This window comes from Galeopterus variegatus, unplaced genomic scaffold (assembly GCF_000696425.1).
Source record: "Galeopterus variegatus unplaced genomic scaffold, G_variegatus-3.0.2 Scaffold3892, whole genome shotgun sequence".
In the NCBI taxonomy this organism is placed as follows: Eukaryota; Metazoa; Chordata; class Mammalia; order Dermoptera; family Cynocephalidae; genus Galeopterus; species Galeopterus variegatus.
The window spans coordinates 6146-26866 of NW_007730003.1; the positions used below are offsets into that span (position 1 = coordinate 6146).

The following is a 20721-nucleotide window of genomic DNA, read 5'->3' on the forward strand; positions in this document are numbered from 1 at the left end:
TTCTCCATATCCTTGCAAACATTTGTTTTTGTCTGACTTTTTGATTATAGCCATTCTAGTAGGTGTGAAGTAGTATCTCATTGTGATTTTGATTTCTCTGATGACCAATGCTGTTACAGAACAACATTTCATGTGCTTACCGGCCGGTTGTATGTCTTCTTTGGAGAATGCTCTTTACATCCTTTGCCCCTTTTTAAACTGGGTTTCCTTTTTCTTCTTAAGTTGTAGAGTTCTTCATATATTCTAGATGCAAGTTCCTTATCAGATTTTTGATTCACAGATATTCTCTCCTATTCTGTGGGTTGTCTTTTCACTTTCCTGATAGTGTCTTTTGAAACACAAAAGTTTTTTATTTTGATTTTTTATTTTGAGGTTGAATTATCTATTTTTTCTTTTGTTACCTGTGCTTTTGGTATCATATCTAAGAATCCATTAGCAAATTCAAGGTCATAAAGATTTACACCCGTTTCCTTCTAAGAATTTGGTAGTTTTAACTATGTGTTTAAATCTGAGTCATTTTGAGTTAATTTTTATATATGATGTAAGATTAGGGCCCCACTTCATTTTTTTTTTGCATGTGGCTATCCAGTTTCCCAGCACTATTTGTTGAAAAGACTATCCTCAATGGTCTTGAAACCTTGTCAAAAATCCATCTGGTTTATTTCTGGACTCTTAATTATATTGTATTGATTTATATATGCCTATCTCAAATAGTCTTTGTTTTGTAGTAAGATTTGAATTCAGGAAGTGTTAGTATTCCAACTTTGTTCTTTTTTAAGATTGTTTTGGCTATTCTGGGTCCCTTTAGTTTCCATGTGAATTTTAGGTCTAGCTTGTTCATTTCTACAAAGAAGCCACTGGGATTCTGATAGGAATTGCACTGAATTTGTAGATCAGTTTGGGGCTAGCATTCTTCTAAGCCCTTTACTTACATCAACTCATTCAACTTTCACATCAATCTTATGAAGTAGGTCCTGCTTTTATTCACATTTTACAGATGAGGAAACTGAGGCCTAGAGAGATTAAGGAACTTGCCTAAAGTCCCTGAGTCTGTGTAAGCTGCCTCTTGGCTGTGACTTGTCTTTGGTGCTGCCATCCCTGGAGGGTGACGTTCTCTGGCCCTCTCCCTGGGCCTGTGGGCTGCAGTCTTGGCAGACCCTACAACTCCTTCACTTCTTTGTGTCCTAGGCAGCCGATGAAGATCGTGTACTCCTCCAAGGATCCTGCCAAGGCGAAGGGGAGTTCCAAGGAGGATGTGAACGAGGAGGCAGAAGCTTTGATTGTCAAGTTCCCCCAGAAGGAGCGGGACCCCTCCCTCTTTAAGGTGTTATACAAGACCTTCGGGCCCTACTTCCTCATGAGTTTCGTATTTAAGGCCATCCACGACCTGATGATGTTTGCTGGCCCCGAGATCTTAAAGTAAGACCTATTCCCTTCCAGTTGGGCTCCTTTGGGCTTCCTTGGGTTGACCTTTCACCTGTGGTCCTCATAACCCCTCCCTTAGGGTTGTGTGGTGTGCTGAAGTGGGCTTACAGCCAAGCGTCCTCTTCTTTGCCTGCTTTGCTTTATGCTTTACTTAGTTAACATCATAGTTAAGGTGACATTGGTTGCAGGTAGAAGAAACCCCCTAGTCTCCCCTGAAGCCAGAATGTGGAGGATATGGTATTGTCTTGGGAAACCAAGAGCAAGGAAATGCCAGCAGATGTCATGAAAAATTGTGACCAGAAACCAGAAATTCCAAAAAGAGGTCACCTCTCTCTTCCCTCCCTTTCTGTCTCTCCGGGGCCACACATTTGTTCTCTCTCCCTCCTTACCTCTGTCCCTTATGGTCCCTATTTGGTCACCTTGGATGACTTGCTGGTGACAAGACAAAGCCATCAGCACAAAAATCCCATGGCAGAGGCCCCTGTTACGAGTGGTTTGGGTGCCTGCAGTCAGATCCCCACTGTGGGCTTGTTTTTCCATCTGAGATTGAAGTAACAGTGCCCAGCTTGCCTGGCTCAGGGGCAAGGTCACTATGCTGGCCTGACCGTGCATGGGAAGCTCCAGTCACCCCGGGCTGTCTCCTCTACAGATTGCTCATCCACTTCGTGAATGACCAGCAGGCCCCCGACTGGCAGGGCTACTTGTACACGGCGCTGCTGTTCGTCAGCTCCTGTCTGCAGACCCTGGTGCTGCACCAGTACTTCCACATCTGCTTCGTCAGCGGCATGAGGATCAAGACCGCCGTCATCGGGGCCGTCTATCGGAAGGTAGGGGATCAGAAGCACGCGAGCCAGCTCTCACATCCCCTCATGCAGACTCAGAATCTGCAGGGACTTGGCCAGGCCCCTCCAGGGCCAGCGTGGGGATTTCCAGCCTGCACATTGCCTAAATGACTACAGGTGGCAAAGACATGACCGTCAGGCATTGCCCCTTAGCAAAGCTGATTTCATGGGTCTTTGTGCAGAACGTCCATGAGTGCCCATGTCAGCGTGGGTAACTGAGTTTCTTAGATGGATTGGTGGTCCTTGATGTGGGGAAATCTAAGTTCAGATTCTCACTGTGCTATTAGTCTTCTGTGTTTGAGCTTATTCTCACTCCGTTTGAACTGAGCAGGTGGTACATGCCCTGTGTGATAGAGTATGACCTAGCAGGCTCTCGTGCACATCCAGCTTTAAAGGAACCACATTCCCTTCTCAATACCTGAATATCTTAGCCTCTGGGGCAAAGACACTACCTGGCCCCTGGGTTGGGAGAAGACATTCTCACAGATAGTCGGGAAAGACAGACGAGATCAGCTTTGTCTGTGAACTAGACTTACCTGGGAGCTTAAAAACTCCTGATGCCGAGACTGCACCTGAGACCAAGTCAAGGTGGTCATACTCAGGTGTCAGTATTTTTAAAACTCCCTAGGAAACAGTGTGCAACCACATTTGAGCACTGGTGGCCTAGACCAGTGGTTCTCAGACAGGCAAGTTTGCCCACCTCCCACCCTCTTGGGGGTGTTTACCAATATCTGGTGACAGTTTTGGTTGCCACAACAGGGGGTGAAGGCATCTACGGGGTAGAGGCCAGGGATGCTGCTAAGTACCCTATACTGCACAAGATAGCCGCAAAAAGAATTCAGCCCCAGATGTCAGGAACACCGTGATTGAAAAACCCTGGCCTGAAGGGTATGGGTTCAGATCTTTGTATCAGCTAGCCACCAAAAAAAAAAAAAAAGTAGAAAAACCCTGGCCTAGACCCTTGGTCCTTCAGTGAAATCTGGGATCAGCAGTGTAGATGTGATCTGGGTGCTTGTTAGAAATGTGGCATCCCGGGCCTCACCCCAGACCTGCTGAGTCAGAAACTGCACTGTATCACACTCCCTAGGTGGTGCATGTGCACACTGAAGTTTAGAGGATGTTCAAGGTCCCTTCCAAATTGAAGAGCTCAAGATGGGGAAGCAGCAAGTGCAGTTGATAAGAATGGGAGTTTTGTGATGACACAGGTAGGCTGGGAAGTCAGCTAGGCCGGCGGGGAGGAGAAAACATCTGTCTGTGCTGCTGAGTCTCCTTCCTCTCCTTGGGCCTTGGACGGAGAGTGTAGGGCTCCCCATCTGCCACACTCACCCTCTTTCCCCCTGTCCTTAATCCCACAGGCCTTGGTGATCACCAATTCAGCCCGAAAATCCTCCACTGTCGGGGAGATCGTCAACCTCATGTCTGTGGACGCTCAGAGGTTCATGGACTTGGCCACGTACATTAATATGATCTGGTCAGCCCCTCTGCAAGTCATCCTTGCTCTCTACCTCCTGTGGCTGGTGTGTGTTTGACATCGTTCCCCTTCATGTGTAGTGGGGGGACTTCCACGTGGGGGCTGTGGGGGTGAGGGACTAGGTGTGATGGTAGGAGTCTCTGTAGCTCCCTGGTATTTCTTGCTGTCATTAATTTTATTTTCTGGCCCATTTCCAATTCCTGGATATTTTATTCCTTCCCTGAGTGGTCAGGTTTGTGTTTTCTTTAGTGGCATAGTGTGTGTTTGCATTTGTTTCTTCTTGACTGTGTATATGTAATTAACAACCCTGCAGTGTACACATCGTATTTCTCCTACTGTATCCTCCCACACGCTAACCAAACTTACTTATTCACTAGTCCCTAATTATGTTAGTCAAGATTCGCTCAGTTGCAAGGGATGGAAGTCCATCTTAAAAAGCCTGAGCAAATAAGGGAACTTCGGAGGTGCATATACCTGAAAAATCTAGGGGGCCTAGCTTCAGGCATGGATTAATCCAGGAGGTCAGGCAGTGTCGTAAGGACTCAGTCTCACTCATTTCTTCATCATTTCTTGGCCCTGTTTTCCTCTGTGTTGGCTTCTTTCTCAGTGGGATTTCCCCAAATGGCTTCTATAACTTTGGATGTAATTTTCACAGATTGCTAATTTTCATAGGTAGTGGTGCCAAAGAAAAGAGCAGACTACGTTCCTTTTTGCCCCGGCCACAGTCCCAGGGGAGCACTCTGATTGGCTGGGCACATTCCTGTTCACATTCCTGAACCAATCGCTGTGGCCTAGGAGGCAGAGTTCTCTGATTGGCCAGCCTAGGTCGTGTGCCCTTGCCCATTGCAGAAGATATGTGATCAACAACCCTTCTGCGTGGAGAGGGACAGTTCCCAGAATAAAAAGATGACAAGCAAAGAAGCTCATAGCAGAACACATGCCCTGTTTTTTCCCCCGCCTCTGGGCCTTTGCACATGCCTTTTCCCCCACCTCCCTCCCTTCCCACTGATGAAATCCCACTCAAGCCTGTGATAAATTCACTTCCACTGATTTTTCCCCCCTCTTAATTAAATGGACTTCCTTCTTGAATCTCAGTAACTTGAGTACAGGAACTCATCTGATTTTACCTTCTAAAATAGTTTTTTGCATGCTTGTTATGCTGCTACTTCCACGCCTGGTAGCATGTTAGCTACTTGTGGGCGTACAGCCTCTGACTTATTTTTGTATCCTCTGTGGGTGCAACCCCAGCAGGGCCTAGTGCATAACAGGCACACAACAAATTACCTATAGATTTGACTGTAGTTTACATTTTTTGTATATTTATAGAGCAAAAAGATGAATAAAGTTTTTCTAATAATGAAACTTAGAAAACAGCAGAATTTAAATATCTAAATAAACGTCTTTTCAGGTAGATATCTTGGGGTGTCTACTTTCCCAGAAAGTACTGCCAAGGACAAAAATATTTTTGGAATACTTCTTTTAGAATTGTCTCCAGGACTGGTTTGTGAACCATTTAGAAAATTGCTAAACATCACATCTTGTCTTAGATGAGGGTTGCTCAGCCTTGGTGCTGTTGACATTTGGGGCTGGATAATCCTTTATGGGGTCTGTCCCGTGCACTGTGGGATGTTTAGCAGCATTCCTGGCCTCTACTTAGTAGATGCCAGTAGCATCCCCCACCCCCAGTTGTGACAACCAAAAATCTCTGGACATTGCCAAATGTCTTGTGACATTTGGACATTGCCAAATTTGTCCCTGGCCTGGGAACCATTGCTTGAGACCGAAAATAGGATTTCTCTATTTCACTATTAAGAACAGGGTATAGAATAAGCAGATGACTGTGAGGGGCTCTGGAATCAGGCTGCCTGGGTTCGAATCCTGATGCTTCCGTTTCTAGCTCTGTGACCTTGGACAAGTTACTTAATGTTTCTAAACCCCAATTTTCTCATCTGTAAATTGATGATGATAATGGTACCTGTCATCATAGGGATATTGAGACAGTTACATGAATTAATGCAGGTAATGTTTAAAGAACAAACCGTACCTGCCCTGTATATTTTAGCTACTATTTGCTATCAGAGTTGATTCAGAATGCTTTGGTTGTTGGTAGGAATCACCTTCATCCTCATAGGTAGATTAGTCTTCACTGGGCAGAGATTTGTCACAAAACTATCTGGAATAGCAGCAACATTTTTCTGGAATTAGGACTAGAACCCCCAAGAAGGGTGACTTCTTTGAAGGGGTCATATTCCTGTTTTCCTGAATGTTTAAGGGGTGGGGGGTGAGGTAGGGGGAAGATCACCTTATCTTAAGTGTATGCATGTATGTTTCAGCTAAGTAAGTATATACTGGGCCTGATTCTCAAGATGTCTTTTTATTTGTGTAACTTAGAAGGAAGTAAAAAAGGTAGATCTCTAGCTTGTCTCAGCCACTGGCCACTTAACTTTCTGAGGCAGTTTTCTTATCTGCAAATGGAATAATAGAAGTTGTCTAAACCTCTTATCTACAAATCCCAAATTAAAAGGCTCTGAAAACAGAAAATCTTTCTTAACTCATTTGGTGGCAAAACCAAACTGAACTGATAAGGTAATTATAACCTTGATTACCCCTCTCAATGTGAATATTCCTGTTTTGCTGCTAGAAAATCAAGGCATTTGATGATGGAGTGCTGGGCCCTGCTGGGGTTGTAATGAAATATATGACATATACATTTTTGTCGGGGTGAGCAATTCACTAGGAGGACTCAGCATATAATCCTACCCATGGCTATAATTTTTTACAACCAAATTAGCCTTTGCTAAAAAAAAAAAGGTACATGCTTCCAGGAGACCTTCCCGACTGGAGTCACACAGGATGTGCTTAATTCCCCAGCAGCAAGTAATGATTACATGTGTGAAGTGTTGCCAACCAGGGAAGCTTGACAGACTCAGCATCCAGGATTTTTATTGAGGGCCAGTCACGTAGGTACCCTCTGCCTCGCATGTACCAAAATTCCAGACTCCCAGAAGGAAAGGGGTTGTTCAGCATAAACCCTATTGTCTGTACAAACAATTCAGGCATAGCGAGTCCTTCTTACCAGTTCTGTTAATGGTTGAAACCCTCCTGAAATGCAGGTTCCCAGATGCCAGCCAAGGGTCAAACTTGTAAGCAGCCTTCAAGCATGGTGAGCCATCAGCCGGCTGCATTAACTGTTTTCTACCCAGCACCTGTTAACTTTTCTAATGCTCTAATTTGTGAAACTCATCTGGCTCCAAGGGCTTTGGATAAAGGATCCTGACCTGCATGTTCGTTAATGGTTGAAAGGATCCCAAGAGATGCTCAGGAATAAATCTGCCAACTCTTAACACCTGATCCTTGTATAAAAGAAATGCACCTGTTCCCCAACTCACTGGGCAGAGTGCACGTGGGGCAGATCAGCCCGTGTAAGCTGTTAAGGCCCTTGTTCTCTCCCATCTGGTGACTGATGAAGAGTCTCCTTTACTTCCTAGAACCTGGGCCCCTCTGTGCTGGCTGGGTTGGCTGTGATGATCCTTATGGTGCCCATCAATGCTGTGATGGCGATGAAGACGAAGACCTACCAGGTAGGGTGTCTATCTTCACAGGGCTCCAAGCTGGGTCTTTGCCCGGGGCTTTTCCATGTGGGTTTTAGCTCAGCTCCTGCTCAGGCCCTGGGGTCCTCAGACTTGCTTGCCTGTTGGAACCACCTGGGAAGGAGCTTTAACAAATGCTGATGCCCGGGCCCTTTCCTGGGATTCTGATTCATTTAATGTGGGTGGGGCCTGAGCATCAGGATTTTTTTTAAAGCTTCCCAGGTGGTTACAATGGGCAGCCAAGGTTGAGAGCTGCCGAAATAGTTAGATCTAGCGGGCCAGTGACTGAAATCACAATGTCTCTGAGCCTCTGAGGGATTCCTTATTTCCCATGGAATTATTCATTTATGTGTATGTGTGTTTTCAGGAGTCCAGTAAGAATTACCCCTACTTCTGCCCCTATTAAGCTCTTACCTTATGTTAGACACAGTGTTAAACTTTTATTTTTAGAGATACAGTGGACTCGAACAACATGGATTTGAGAAGTGCAGATCCACTTATACATGGATTTTTTTCCAATAAATACTGTATAGTACTGTAAATGTATTTTCTCTTATGATTTTCTTAATATTTCTCTTCTCTAGCTTTATTGTAAGGATACAGTATTTAATAAATATGAGTTAATTGACTGTGTTGGAGGTAAGGCCTCCAGTGAACAGTAGGCTTTCAGTAGGCTTAACTACTGTTGTTTTTAGGGAATCAAAAGTTATATGCAGATTTTTGACTATGCAGTGAATTGGTGCCCCTGACCCTGGTGTTCAAGAGTCAGCTGTACTTTGTATTAAAAATTTTTTTAAAATACCCAAGTAATAGTGTTTTCTCATTGTAAAGAAGTTCAAATAATATAGAAGTGTATAGGTTAGAAGGGGATGTTCCCTTCCCTACTCTCAACCACTGTGAACACATTGAAGTGAATTTTTCTAGAACTTTCTATATATTTATATGCACATCAGATTAACTGTATAGTTAGGTGTGTATGTTTGTATGTATTACGTTTTTACCCAAATGGCCTTGTGGCAGCATGATTTTATCGTTTGACACTTGCCTCAGGGATCTTTGTATACTACAGCCTATAGTCTGAATTCATTCTCTTGAACTGGTGCCTAATGGTCCATAACAGAGAAGGGCCAGTTTGCTTCTCTCCTCCCTTGTTGATGGGTATTTATGATGTGCCTGTGCAATTTCAAATGGAAGCACTTGGCCATGCCGAAGGTGCCACCGGGGAGGTGAATTCCAGGACTTGGGCCTGTCGAGATGAGAGGCCTCATCGGGTGGGGACAAGGAGGATAGGTGAGGCAGGGAGCTTGGGACCCTGTCGCCTTTCATCCTCTCGATGTGTGGGCTTCCCAGAGCAACTGCCTCTGAAACAGCTTCAGTTGCTGGTCTCCGGGTCATGTTGCTTACAGTTTTCTCAGCTGTTGTCTAGCGATGATCATTCGCTGAACGATAGGGTCCTGGTGATCATTAAATGGGTAAATTCATGTAAAATTCTTAGAAAAGTGCTTGGCATATGGAAGATGCTGGGTGCATGGGCACTCGCTGGTTGGAGCCAGCTCCACCTTCTATAGATGTGTTTCAGTATTTTAACAACCATGTCCTGGCTGACAATCAAGAAAATAAGAAAATGGAGAAGAATAACATTATCATCTCTCCCGTATTTGGATCAGCGGAGTAGGGCCCGTGTCCCTTCTTTGGACACCTGGCAAATTTTTCTTGTTTCTATTTTTTGATTCTAAATTGAGTAGGTTTCTCTAATAGGAATAGGTCTGATCTTACATGATTCAAAGCAGTTTTTTTTCCTTTGATAGAAGAGTTCTTTGGTGTGGTCTCAGAGCCAACAGTAGGGCTCATGGAGGTTACAGGGTCAGCTGTCCTACCCCGAGGAAGGCCCATTTTTAATACATGGTGATTGCGGTGTTGACTGCCCTTTTCTTTGAAGGTGGCCCACATGAAGAGCAAAGACAATCGGATTAAGCTGATGAATGAAATTCTCAATGGGATCAAAGTGCTGAAGCTTTATGCCTGGGAACTGGCATTCAAGGACAAGGTGCTGGACATCAGGCAGGAGGAACTGAAGGTGCTGAAGAAGTCTGCCTACCTGGCCGCAGTGGGGACCTTCACCTGGGTCTGCACACCTTTCCTGGTGAGTGATTCCAGATTTCTCCTGACCTACATTGTTTTAACAGCTGCCAGTCAGCCAGTTCAGGAACTGTTTATTACCGCTCTCCCAGGAGATAAGGGGTTTGCACCAGCATGTAAACCAGTGCTATTTGCTTCCTTCATTGAGAAAGTCTTGCAAGGAAAAGAGGTTAACTAAACTAAAAAGTGTGTTTGTTGCCATGCTTGATCTACATTATGGTGCCGGTGCCTTATCTAGTTACCAGCTGGTCACAGACTGGATAGTCATTGACCCGTGGACCACAGATCGAATGGCACTGCCAACACACTTTCAAATTTACTTTGTTTATTGTCTGCTCTCCCCACTAGAATATCAACTCTACGAGGGGCGGGGATTTTTGTCTTATCTGTTGACTGTTGGATCCTCAGTGCCTAAAAGAGTATGTAGTAGGTACTTAACAAATATTTGTCGTTCACTATAAAAAAAATTCAAATCATACAGAAAGAAATAGAATGAAAATTATATTGTCCTCTTCTCTATCTGTCCCTCTCCTCCAAAGTGATAGTTTTGTATATCTGCTTAGAAAAAAAAAGGTTAAGCATGTAGGTATTAAAAAATATTTTTAATATATTCAAATAGAATCATATGATACATAGTGTTTTGTATCTTTTTTGTACTTCATAATATATCCTCTTGGTGCATGCATTCATATCTGCCTCGTCTGTTTTAATGAAGCAGGCTCGTTCTACATATGGAGGTGCCATGGTTGACTTATCCCATCTCTCGTTGCTGGTCATTTAGATTGATCCCTGGTCTTTGCTATTAGGATCCGTGCTGCTCTGGATATTCTGCTACACATGCTAGGGGTACTTTAACAGATGTGTCGCTGCCTGGCTGGCTTTGAAAAGTTTAAAGACAACAGTGCAAGTTACTGTTTTACAAAGCTGTCTCCAAACCTGTAGACCATGTAGAGATGGACTATGGAAACCTTTTAAGCGCAGTTGATAACAGTTAACAATGGTTAAGGATGACTTTAGATCGTGTGCCCCCTGCCACGCCTCCCCATTTGTTTTTCTTTATATTATCAACTATGTCATTCTTTTTTTTAGTGTTGTCCTAATGATTATTCTTTCTTAGTTATGTTGGTAAATATACAAGGGTATTTCAAAAAGTTCATGGAAAAATAGAATTAAAAGATAATATGAATCTTTCCGTGAACTTTTTAAGGACCCACATATGTTATTATGGGAAGTTTCTATGAACTAAAATCATGTTTTCATAAATATGAAATTTTTCTATTAGACTACCACCTGCTTTATCTCAGCAGAGTTGCAGGTGGAATTTTAAGGAAACTCCTGCCTTTTCAGCACTTGTGAAAGTGTGTTCATTCTGACACTGGATCTTCTTAGGTTCACCTTAATCCTCCCAAAGTGTGGACCTGCTTGTGGGATGCTGTGGCGGGGGAGAGGCCATGGCGGGGGGGATGCCGTGGCAGAGAGTGTTGGTGCTCAAACTTGAGCGAGCATCAAAATCACCTGGAGTGCTTGTTAAAAACTCAGCTTACTGGGCCCCACCCAGAATTTCAGAGTTAGTAGCTCTAGGTAGGACCTGAGTATTTGCATTCCCAGGTGCTGCTGATGCTGTTGGTTTGTGTCCACACTTTAAGACCCACTGGAGTCGATCCTTGCTACTCAAAGTGTGGTCCACGGACCAGCAGCACCAGCGTCTCTGGCTTGTTTAGAAATGCAGAATCTCAGGCCTCACCCCAGACCGCTGAGACAATCTGATTCATAGCAAGCCCTCTAGGTGACTCATGTACATATTAAGGTTGGAAACACATTGGCAAAAAGAAGGAGTAGTAGGCACACTTTTTCTGTAAAGGGCCAGCTAGTAAATAGTTGAGGCATTCCGGGCCATATGGTCTCTGTAACAAATACTCATCTCTGCCAGGGTGGCACAAAGCAGCCATAGGGAATACATAAATGAATAGGTGTGGCTGTGTCCCCTAAAAATGTATTTATGGACATGGAGATTTTTTTTTTCTTTTGGACTGCTAAGGGGATCGCAACCCTTGGCACGGTGTGGTCTGCACCACTCGTGAGCGCACCGGCCATGCCTATATAGTATCTGAACCCGTGGCCTCAGCGCTACCAGCGCCGCACTCTCCTGAGTGAGCCACGGGGCTGGCCCTGGACACGGAGATTTGAATTTTATATACTTTGTTTGTGTCATGAAATATTCTTCTTTTGATTTTTTTCCCCCAATCATTTAAGCATGTGAAATCCATTCTGAGCTCACAGGCTGTACCTAAACAGGCGTGGGCTAGATGGGACCTTGGGCCATTGTTAGCCAACCCCTGGCTTAGAGGACAGAGTGTTCTGCTGAGAATCAGCACACCTGCTGCTGGCAGCTCATGGTGGGACCTGAAGTGAGTCATGGCACTTCCCCAGCTCTGGCTTTTCTCATGAAAACTGCAGGGGTTAAGTCACAGGGATGGTGAATACCAGGCCCTCCCCTCCCCTCCCCTGCCTTCCCCTCTTTTGCCCACAGCCAACTTCCACAATCAGTCATGGTGTTCTGTCCCACCAATTTATACCCAAGGAACCCTCCAGGTGACCACGGTCAGTGAACTGGAGTTGGCACAAGAAATGACATCTCTTGGCTGTTCTGGGATTCCTTATTCCCCAAGATCCCTTCCAGCTCAAACACCTGACATTGCAGGCTAGAAGGTTAGGCAGTTACTTTCCTCTTACCCTACAGTCCCCCCTGACTTTCCCCCCGGGGAAGTGACAGATTCTCTGTTTTTAAAAGTAGAAGTGTTATGGGGCCGGCCCGGTGGCGCACTGCTACAGTGCGCCGCTTGGGAGTGCAGTGGCGCTCCCACCGAGGGTTCGGATCCCACATACGGACCGGTTCCCGCTCACTGGCTGAGCGAGGTGCGGGCGCGGCACCGGGGTTTGCGATCCCGTTGCCGGTCCCGGTCCGGTACGGGCGCGACACTGAGGATTGCGATCCGTTGCCGGACACGAAAAAAGACAAAAAGGAAAAAAAAAAAAAAAAAGGTAGAAATGTTATCAGGATGGGTGGTACTTACTTAGTGTTCATTTTACTATTTTTCTTTAAACTGTTAAATAGTCTCCACATGTTAAATATGACTGTGAAATGTCCTCTTTTGAATATGTGATGCATTTTATTTTAAAAATAGAAAGTAAGGCATTTGCATGGTAAAAATAAGTTGCGCCAGATGGTCCACATACAGCAGGGTTTCTGACCCTCAGCACTGTTGACGTTTGGGAACAGATAATTCTTTGTTCCTTTGTTGTGAGAGGCTGTCCTGTGCATTGTAGGATGTTTAGCAGCATCCCTGGCCTGGTCCCACCAGATGCCAAGTAGTATCTCTCCCCACTCTTCCCCAGTTGTGACAATTGAAAATGTTTCCAGGCATTGCCAGGTGTCCCCTTGGGGGCAGACTCCCCCCAGTTGAGAACCGCAGGTCTATTGTGAAAGGTCCAGGGCCTTTGTACGCCCCATTCACCTTGCTCTCCCCCACACCAGTTTCTTGGGTGTATTTCCAGAGTCTAGATATATGTCAGTGTAACAATGGATACATGTCATAAATACAGTTATACTTACATATCTCTTTTATTTACTTTACTTTTACACAAGTAATTACAAATCATACAGAAATCCTTGCCATTTTGAGTTGCCTTCTCCTGTATAAAAAGATCTGCAGCCAGACGGTGTAGGTGACAAGCTTCAGGTTGTCACCCTAACCTGCTGGTCTCCATTAGGAAGCCACACAAAAGATGCCTAAGAGCAGGACTGGCTTTTCTTGACGTCTGAATTTGCCACTGTTTCCAGGTGGGTGAGGAAGGGTGGGGGCCATGGGCTTCCAGAGACAGAATTTGTTGAGCTGTTTGGCAAGAAACAGATGAGCCAGGGTGTCAGCAGGAGACCTTGGCCCTGGCCGAAACACCGAAACCTCTGACTACATTAGGATAAAATATGTGGTCTTTGGTTCCCTTGGAAGGTGTTGGTATGTTCTTTCCACTGGCAAATTCCTATGCTTCAGGATGATGAGGTGTTTACCCAGCAGTAGGTGTGATGGAAGACAGGCCTGGGGAGGTCAGACAAGACTGGGGATGCCATCCAGCGGGATTGATGGGACTGTTTTTCTGGAATACAGAGCCTGACGTTTATCATGTTGTCTTAATGCATTTTGCTAAAATAGCATTCCTAGGTAGCTGTCAGTATTTAGCATTTTCTGTCTTGGATGATTTGAGAGTTTCTTTCCTTCTCCTTACCATGTATCTCCCTTCATTGGAATAATTACCATTCCCTATGGGAATTATCTGTTTTGTAGGTCTCTGCTGACGAGGTGGTAAGGTCCATGGCGACACGGACCTTGTCATTTTATGCTTGTTTCCCCAGAGCATTGGGGACTTGGCAAATGGTGCACATGCAGTAAATGTATATAATGAATGCATGAATAAACAAAAGTGTTGGGGGCCTGAAGCTCCACACCCCTTCTGTGTCTGGCTTACAAAAGAATGAAAGATTTAAATAAATTGAATTAGGAACTGTCTTGCACATGACAGAATCCTAGCTTAAATGAGCTAGAGTAAAAAAGGGGGATTTTTGAGTCATAAAACCGAAAAGTCTACGAAAGTACCTGTAAGCATAGCAAGGGTTTCAGGCATGGCTGAATTTAGGTTCTCCAGAGACAGTGTTGGGAACAACTCCCTCTCTGCCTCTCAGCTCTGCTTTCTCTATGTGGTTTCTTTGTTGGCCAGTAGCCCTGGACCATCCTGTCATCTTGCAACTCCTGTGAGCAGAGAGCCCCATTTTTCCCCCAGTAGTTCTGCAAAGCTGTGGGATTGAATCTCCTCGGGTATGGTTGGTCACATGCGTATTCCTGAACCAGTCACTGGGGCCAGAGAAGTGGGGTGCTTTGATGGGCCAGGCCTGGGTCATGTGGCTTCTGTCAGAGTTTGGGGCTGTGGAAGTGGGAAGGGGTTTCATACGTGGCTGAAGCTCAGAGATTGAGAATGGGAGAAGTTCACTTCTCTGAAGGAAAATTGGGGTGTTACCAGAATCAGAATAGGTGCTAGACAGGCAGAACAGAGGTCTGCACAAAGAGGCATCAGGGTTTTCAGGGGCTGGGACAGAGTTTAGAGTTTGGATTCATTGGTTTTCCATGGGACAGCTCTTCATTGTGTGTGAAGGACCTCTTGCACTGACCCTCACTTGTTACAGGGCCGTGGTGAACTCCTCCACTTGCCCGTACCGCCATCCCACTTGCCTCAGCACGTGTCCGAACACAGCCTGCTAGAGAACCTGGTTAATAACTGTGTTTCCACTAGACCGTGTATCTCAGGATTGTCAAGCCTGCTCACTCCTCAGCACCCAGTGCCTGGCACACAGTCGGTGCTCAATTAATAATTGTTGGGTGGATAGATGACCTCCACGTCGCGGAGAAGAAGCCAGGGCCGTGGACCAGATCTGATGGGGCTACATGATGTTGCCACCTCTTTGTGGACCCTGTGCGGACTGCAGCTGGCATTGATTGGGTTTCTGGTCGTCAAGGGGGCTGGTGTGTTCTGGGGATGAGATGCCCGAGGCCTGGATTTCTTCACTGCTGTAGAGACTTCTGAGTGTGTGCTCCCCTGCCCTCAGGCAAATTCATCCTCTCGCCGACCCATTCATCCGTCCACCCACCACCAACCCATCCACCCAGTGAACATTTACAGAGTATCTGCTGTGATCCACACACTGTCCTAGGCACTGACAATAAAGCAGTGAACACTACCGATAAAAATCCCTGCTCTTATGGAACATTGATTCTAACAGGGAGAGGAAGACAAGAAGCAATAGACACAATCAGTAAATTATATAGTATGGTAAACCATCCTAAGTACTATGGAAAAAGAAAGATTTGGGTCCGAGCCATAGGGAGGGCTTGGGTTTAAAGTAGGATGGTTGAAGGCTCACTGAGAAGGTGACACTTGAGTGAAGATCTGATGGAGATGAAGGGGCCAACCAGGGAGAGAAAAGTGAGTGCAAAGGCTCTGGGGCAGGACTGTGCCCACCCACAGGTGGAAGACTAGAGCAGGGAGAGAGTCCAGAGTGCTGGGAGAGGAGGTCAGACGAGGGGTAAACTGAGTGCAAAGGCTCTGGGGCAGGACTGTGCCCACCCACAGGTGGAAGACTAGAGCAGGGAGCGAGTCCAGAGTGCTGGGAGAGGAGGTCAGACGAGGGGTGGGAGGTCAGACCAGTGGGGTGGGCCCTGGGACCGGAATCAAGACTTTGGCTTCTCAACAGAGAATTGAGTCAGTGGCTGACTTTGGAGAGTTTTTTTTCTTTTATTAAATTCAGTTTTTTAATTGAGATATAATTCATCATTTGTAAATGTACACTTCAGTGGTTTTTCACATAGGTTGTGTGACCATCACCACTAATTCCAGAACATTTTCATCACCCCAGAAAGAAACCACATACTCATGAACCCTCCCCAGTGAATTGTACACCAATTCCTCCATTTCCCCCAGCTCCTGGCAACCACTAATTTATTTTCTTACTCTGTGGATTTACCTATTCTGGGTGTCTCATGTAAATGGAATCACACACCAGGTGGCTTTTTGTGTCTGTCTTCTTTCGCTTGGCATGATGTTTTCAAGGTTCATCTATTTTCTTACTCTGTGGATTTACCTATTCTGGGTGTCTCATGTAAATGGAATCACACACCAAGTGGCTTTTTGTGTCTGTCTTCTTTCGCTTGGCATGATGTTTTCAAGGTTCATCCATGTTTTAACATGTATAAGAATTTCACTCCTTTTAATAGCTGAATAATATTCCATTGTGTGGACATATTTGAAGTATAGAGAATCTTTGGGTGAGAGACCAGTGCGTCGTTACTGCTTAGATGGGGGGACATCCCAGGGATCGTGTCAGTGGCCTTTTGAGGACTTCCACTTCCCTCTTGGCGGTGGAGCCTGGAAAATTTCAGTGCCTTGCCTCAGGGTCAGCTGGCTTGTTAATGTCAGAGCCAGGACAGGAACCAGCTCTGCTTGCTAGTGCCTTGTTCTTGGGACCAGGTTAATAGATTCTTGGAAGGAATGGTTCAAGGAGTTTGGACTGCATCCTGTAGCAAGAAATAAAAACAGCTGCCATATATTGAGTTTTACTGTGCCGCGGGCCTTGTGCTAGGCACTCAACATAAGTGCCTTATTTCTTGCTGCCAGCAGCCCTTGAAGGCGTGTTGTGAATCCCCATTTTATAGATGGGAAAATAGAGGCTCGCTTGGAGAGGTGAAACGACACACCCAGGATCACACAGCTGATATGCAGCAAAGCGTGTGGTTTTAATTTTTAAGTTGTCTGACTTTCCAGTAGGTAACAATAAAATGACACAGCTGAGACCCTGAAAATACACAGGATCCCAAGCACACCAGAGGCAGGGCTCCAACGCACGTCTCCTGACTTCTCAGCAGTCTGTCCTGAGCTCAAAGAGGCAGGGACCTGGGGGGTTAATTTCCCCCAGGAAAAGCCTTTAATGCCGGGGAGCAGGGGTTAAGATGGGGGTAGGGCTTTTATCCATCTGCCAGGGTCCAAAGTTTTCCAAATTGCTTATGATAGTGTGTACTGGGTGGTCTTCTGGAATCCTATGATTAGTCCCGCCTGGGGACACCTGGTGTGGTGCTTGTCTTCAGCAGCGAGGAGGGACGAGCCAACCCAGTTCCTACGGCCACAGAAATCCATCATTTGCTCCTTACCTCCCTCCTCAACAAAGCAGCCCCACCCAGGGGGGCCCTCCCGCCTTTCCCCTGACTTTGGGTACGATAACCAAAGCCAAGCCTCGTGTAGTAAAATTCCAGGAGCCACCATGGGGCTTCGGGCGAGTCTGACTGTTTTTGGGAGAGGGAGTGGCTTCCCAAGATCTGCTGGCTGCTTTCCTTTTTTTCCCCCCTAAATAACAGAATTTATTTTTATAGCAGTTTTAGATTTACAGAGACATTGAGCAGAAAGTACAGTTGAAGTGTTCCTTTCCTCGGGGTATAAAATCATGTACTATATGAGCTAGAAGGAACTTTAAACAGTGGCATTTATCCTCCATCCCCATTTCACAGATGAAATCATGGAAGCGCTGGGAGAGGAGGTAAACCTGCCCAGGGTCTGTCTTAGTGTCCCCAAATGCCAGGGATCGTTCTAGGCAAGAGGACACAATCGTGTACAAATCAAAGCCACTGCCCTTGTGGAGTTGGCATTTCAGGACAGGAGACGACAGTAAACACATATGATATTAGGATATAAGGTAGTGATAGGTGCTGTGAAGAAAAATAGACCAGGGTGAAAGGACAGAGAGTGATCGTAGTGCTGTTGGGGGTCAAGTGCTAGGGGCAGGCTCTCTGAAGGGTGAGAGGGAGTCACCAGGTCACCGTCTGGATGGGAACATGGTTTCAGGCAGAGGAAGCTGTGGGGGCAAAGGCCTGGAGGTGGGTTGTGCTTGGTGGTGTTGAGGATACAGAATGCCTACCCGGTGTGTCGATGAGAGAGTTGGTGGGACAGGCCAGGACTTTCGGTTCCTGGTCATTCATTCTAGCATTTAGTGAGCACCTGCTGTGGGCTTAGACACTGGCCTGGGCTTTTCCACCACCTCCAAGCTGCCTGTTGCAGCGTGGGGAGGGCCCACACGTGCCCCCAGGGGAGTGTGACTGCTGCAATTGTGCCTTTCGCCAGTCAGCTCCGGGTGGTCTGCTTGCAGGTGGCCCTGTGTACATTTGCCGTCTATGTGACCGTCGACAAGAATAACATCCTGGATGCCCAGAAGGCCTTCGTGTCCTTGGCATTGTTCAACATCCTCCGCTTTCCCCTGAATATCCTCCCCATGGTCATCAGCAGCATCGTGCAGGTACAGGGTGAGGCTGGGGTGGACTTCAGACAGGGGGACTCCGAGGTGGGGGGCACAAGCAGAAAGGCACAGAAATTCCTCCCAAGGCGGCTCCTTCCATGTTACACTCCCTACTGTGCCTGGTGGGCCTGCAGGGCCCGGACTGAGGCTGTCGTGCTCTTTTGGTCATGCCCCAAAGAAAAATACATTTTACTCTTGACACAAAACTCACACTTGAGCATATGAACAGAAGTGTAGTGCAATAGGGTTTTCCCGTGAGCCTGTAAAAGTTTTTCTGGAACATTCTATCCTATTCTATTTTACCGTGGCCTATCCTATTCTATCGTCTTTTATCAAAAATGTGGCTCTTGACTCACTTGATTGATTTTATAACCCACCGTTAGGTCTTGACCCACCCATTGAAAAACCCCAACCCAGACCCCGTGGGGAGTTCCTGAAATTCATGCCAGTGAGTCTGAGGAGCGGAGGCTTGCTGCTTGGTCACGCTCCTGCACTCTTTGATGCTCCCACCACTTTTTTGCTAGTATTTTTCACGTCCTTCTCCCTCGCGTTGCACACATTTATTTTGAAAACTCCACTTTCACAACACGTAGAGGAATGGACCTTAAGATTTCATTGTATAACTCTGCTCATAGGCTTTATCAAAACCAAAAAAACCCCTATTATGAAAAATGTCGAATGTGCACAGTATCAGAAAGAATCGTACCCAGGTACCCATTATCCAGCTTGAGCATCACCGTTTTGCCACAAGTGTTCCATCTAATCCTTTCTCCCTCTGCCCTTCGTCCCTCCCTCCCTTATTCCTTCCTTTCTTTGCCAAGGAATTTTAAAGCAAATCCAAGACCTCTTGACATTTCACCCATAAATATGTCAGCCTGCATTTCTTCTTACATAATTATCGCACCATTATCATACCTGACAAAATTAACAGTAATCTCTTAAAACAATACTTGGTTCATATTAAAGTTTCCTGGAGTATCTCAGAAATGTCTTCCCTGGGGGGCTGTCTGAATCAGGGTCTGTCACCTCGGGTGGTTGCTCAAGTGTCTTTGCCTCTAGGTCAGTCCCCTGCCCTTTCCTAATGCCTTTTGTGAGCTTTTAAGGAAAGCAAACAAGAAGCAAAACCCGTTTTATTTTGTATTCTAAAGTGTCTGCTCATCGTAAGAAGTGCAGAGTCTTCAGAAATGAGAGTGGATATGGGCCCCTGCATGCCCAGGGGAAACCACTGAAAGTTAGCCTCGGTTTGTTTTGCAAAAATGCTTTTAAAAATAACTGTACCCTGTCATTGCTCTCCGTGTAGGCAAGTGTCTCCCTCAAACGCCTCAGGATTTTCCTGTCGCACGAGGAGCTGCAGCCCGACAGCATCGATCGGCGGCCTGTCAAAGACGGTGTGTGCGTTTGGTCCCGCTGGGTGGGGATGGCTATCTTCCCACCCCCACCAGTCCCCTTGCTGGCGTTTCCTTTCCTTGGCTGCCCGTGGGTTGGCTTTGCCCAGCAACTTGTCTGTGAGATCCCAGGGAGCAAGGCCTCTGCAGAGTGGGGTGCATGGGAGGGGAAGCCAGTCCTCCCAGAACCCTCCTGAGGGCTTCTTGCTTATCTGGCCCATTCCAGGAGGGTGAACTTGACCTTTTGCCTTATTGGGAAGCAGCTCCTGAATGAGGGCTCCCCCCCCCCGGGGGTCAGGTTCCCATTCTGGGCACCAAGGACAGGCAAAATCAGAACTCTGGAGACCGATCAGCCTCCACCACCCACTAGTCATGGATACTTATGTCTGAGTCTCGGTTTCTTCATCTGGATAATGGAATGAAAATACCTTTCTTTCTTTCTTTCTTTCTTTCTTTTTTTTTTTGGTGGCTGGCCAGCATGGGGATCTGAACCTTTGATCTTGATGTTATAACACCATGGTCTAACCAACTGATCTAACTGGCCAGCGAAAGCACCTTTTTTTGACAGGTTGTTATACGGGTTTTTATTAGTAAGTTTGTTTATTTTGAAGCTTGTTAATTTATCCTTCCCCAGCCAATCCTGATGAACAGTTGTGGCTGTCTCTCCAGGTGCTTAATAATAAATATTAATGGCACGAGGAGTAGTGACACTTTCACTATATGACGCTCGTGCTGTGTGTGATCTCTTCAAAGGACAGTAAGTGTTGCCTCACTGAGATTTACTGAGCATCTACTATGTGCCAAATGCTCTTGGAAGTGCCCCGTGTGTATCGCCTCATTTCCTGCCCCCCTTATCCCTCTGAGGTCGATTCCATTATCATCAACCTTGTTTTGCAAACAGGAAAATGAGGTACAGAGAAATCCAGTAACTTGCCTGTGACTGTCCAGCCTGGCAGTGGTAGCACGGGAATTTGAACTCCCA

The 20721-nt window shown here is 46.0% G+C and overlaps 1 protein-coding gene across 1 annotated transcript in view; it reads left to right on the forward strand.

The window, feature by feature from the left end:
• The first annotated feature begins 1090 nt into the window (after positions 1-1090).
• The window catches only part of ABCC1 (ATP-binding cassette, sub-family C (CFTR/MRP), member 1), a 69935-nt gene continuing 50304 nt past the window's right edge, over positions 1091-20721 (forward strand). The window contains exons 1-7 of the mRNA XM_008586230.1: positions 1091-1419; positions 2075-2252; positions 3623-3784; positions 7227-7319; positions 9268-9471; positions 18208-18354; positions 19655-19746. Coding sequence (XP_008584452.1) covers positions 1196-1419; positions 2075-2252; positions 3623-3784; positions 7227-7319; positions 9268-9471; positions 18208-18354; positions 19655-19746 — 1100 coding nt within the window. The 5' untranslated portion in view covers positions 1091-1195. The remainder of the gene's footprint in view (positions 1420-2074; positions 2253-3622; positions 3785-7226; positions 7320-9267; positions 9472-18207; positions 18355-19654; positions 19747-20721) is intronic.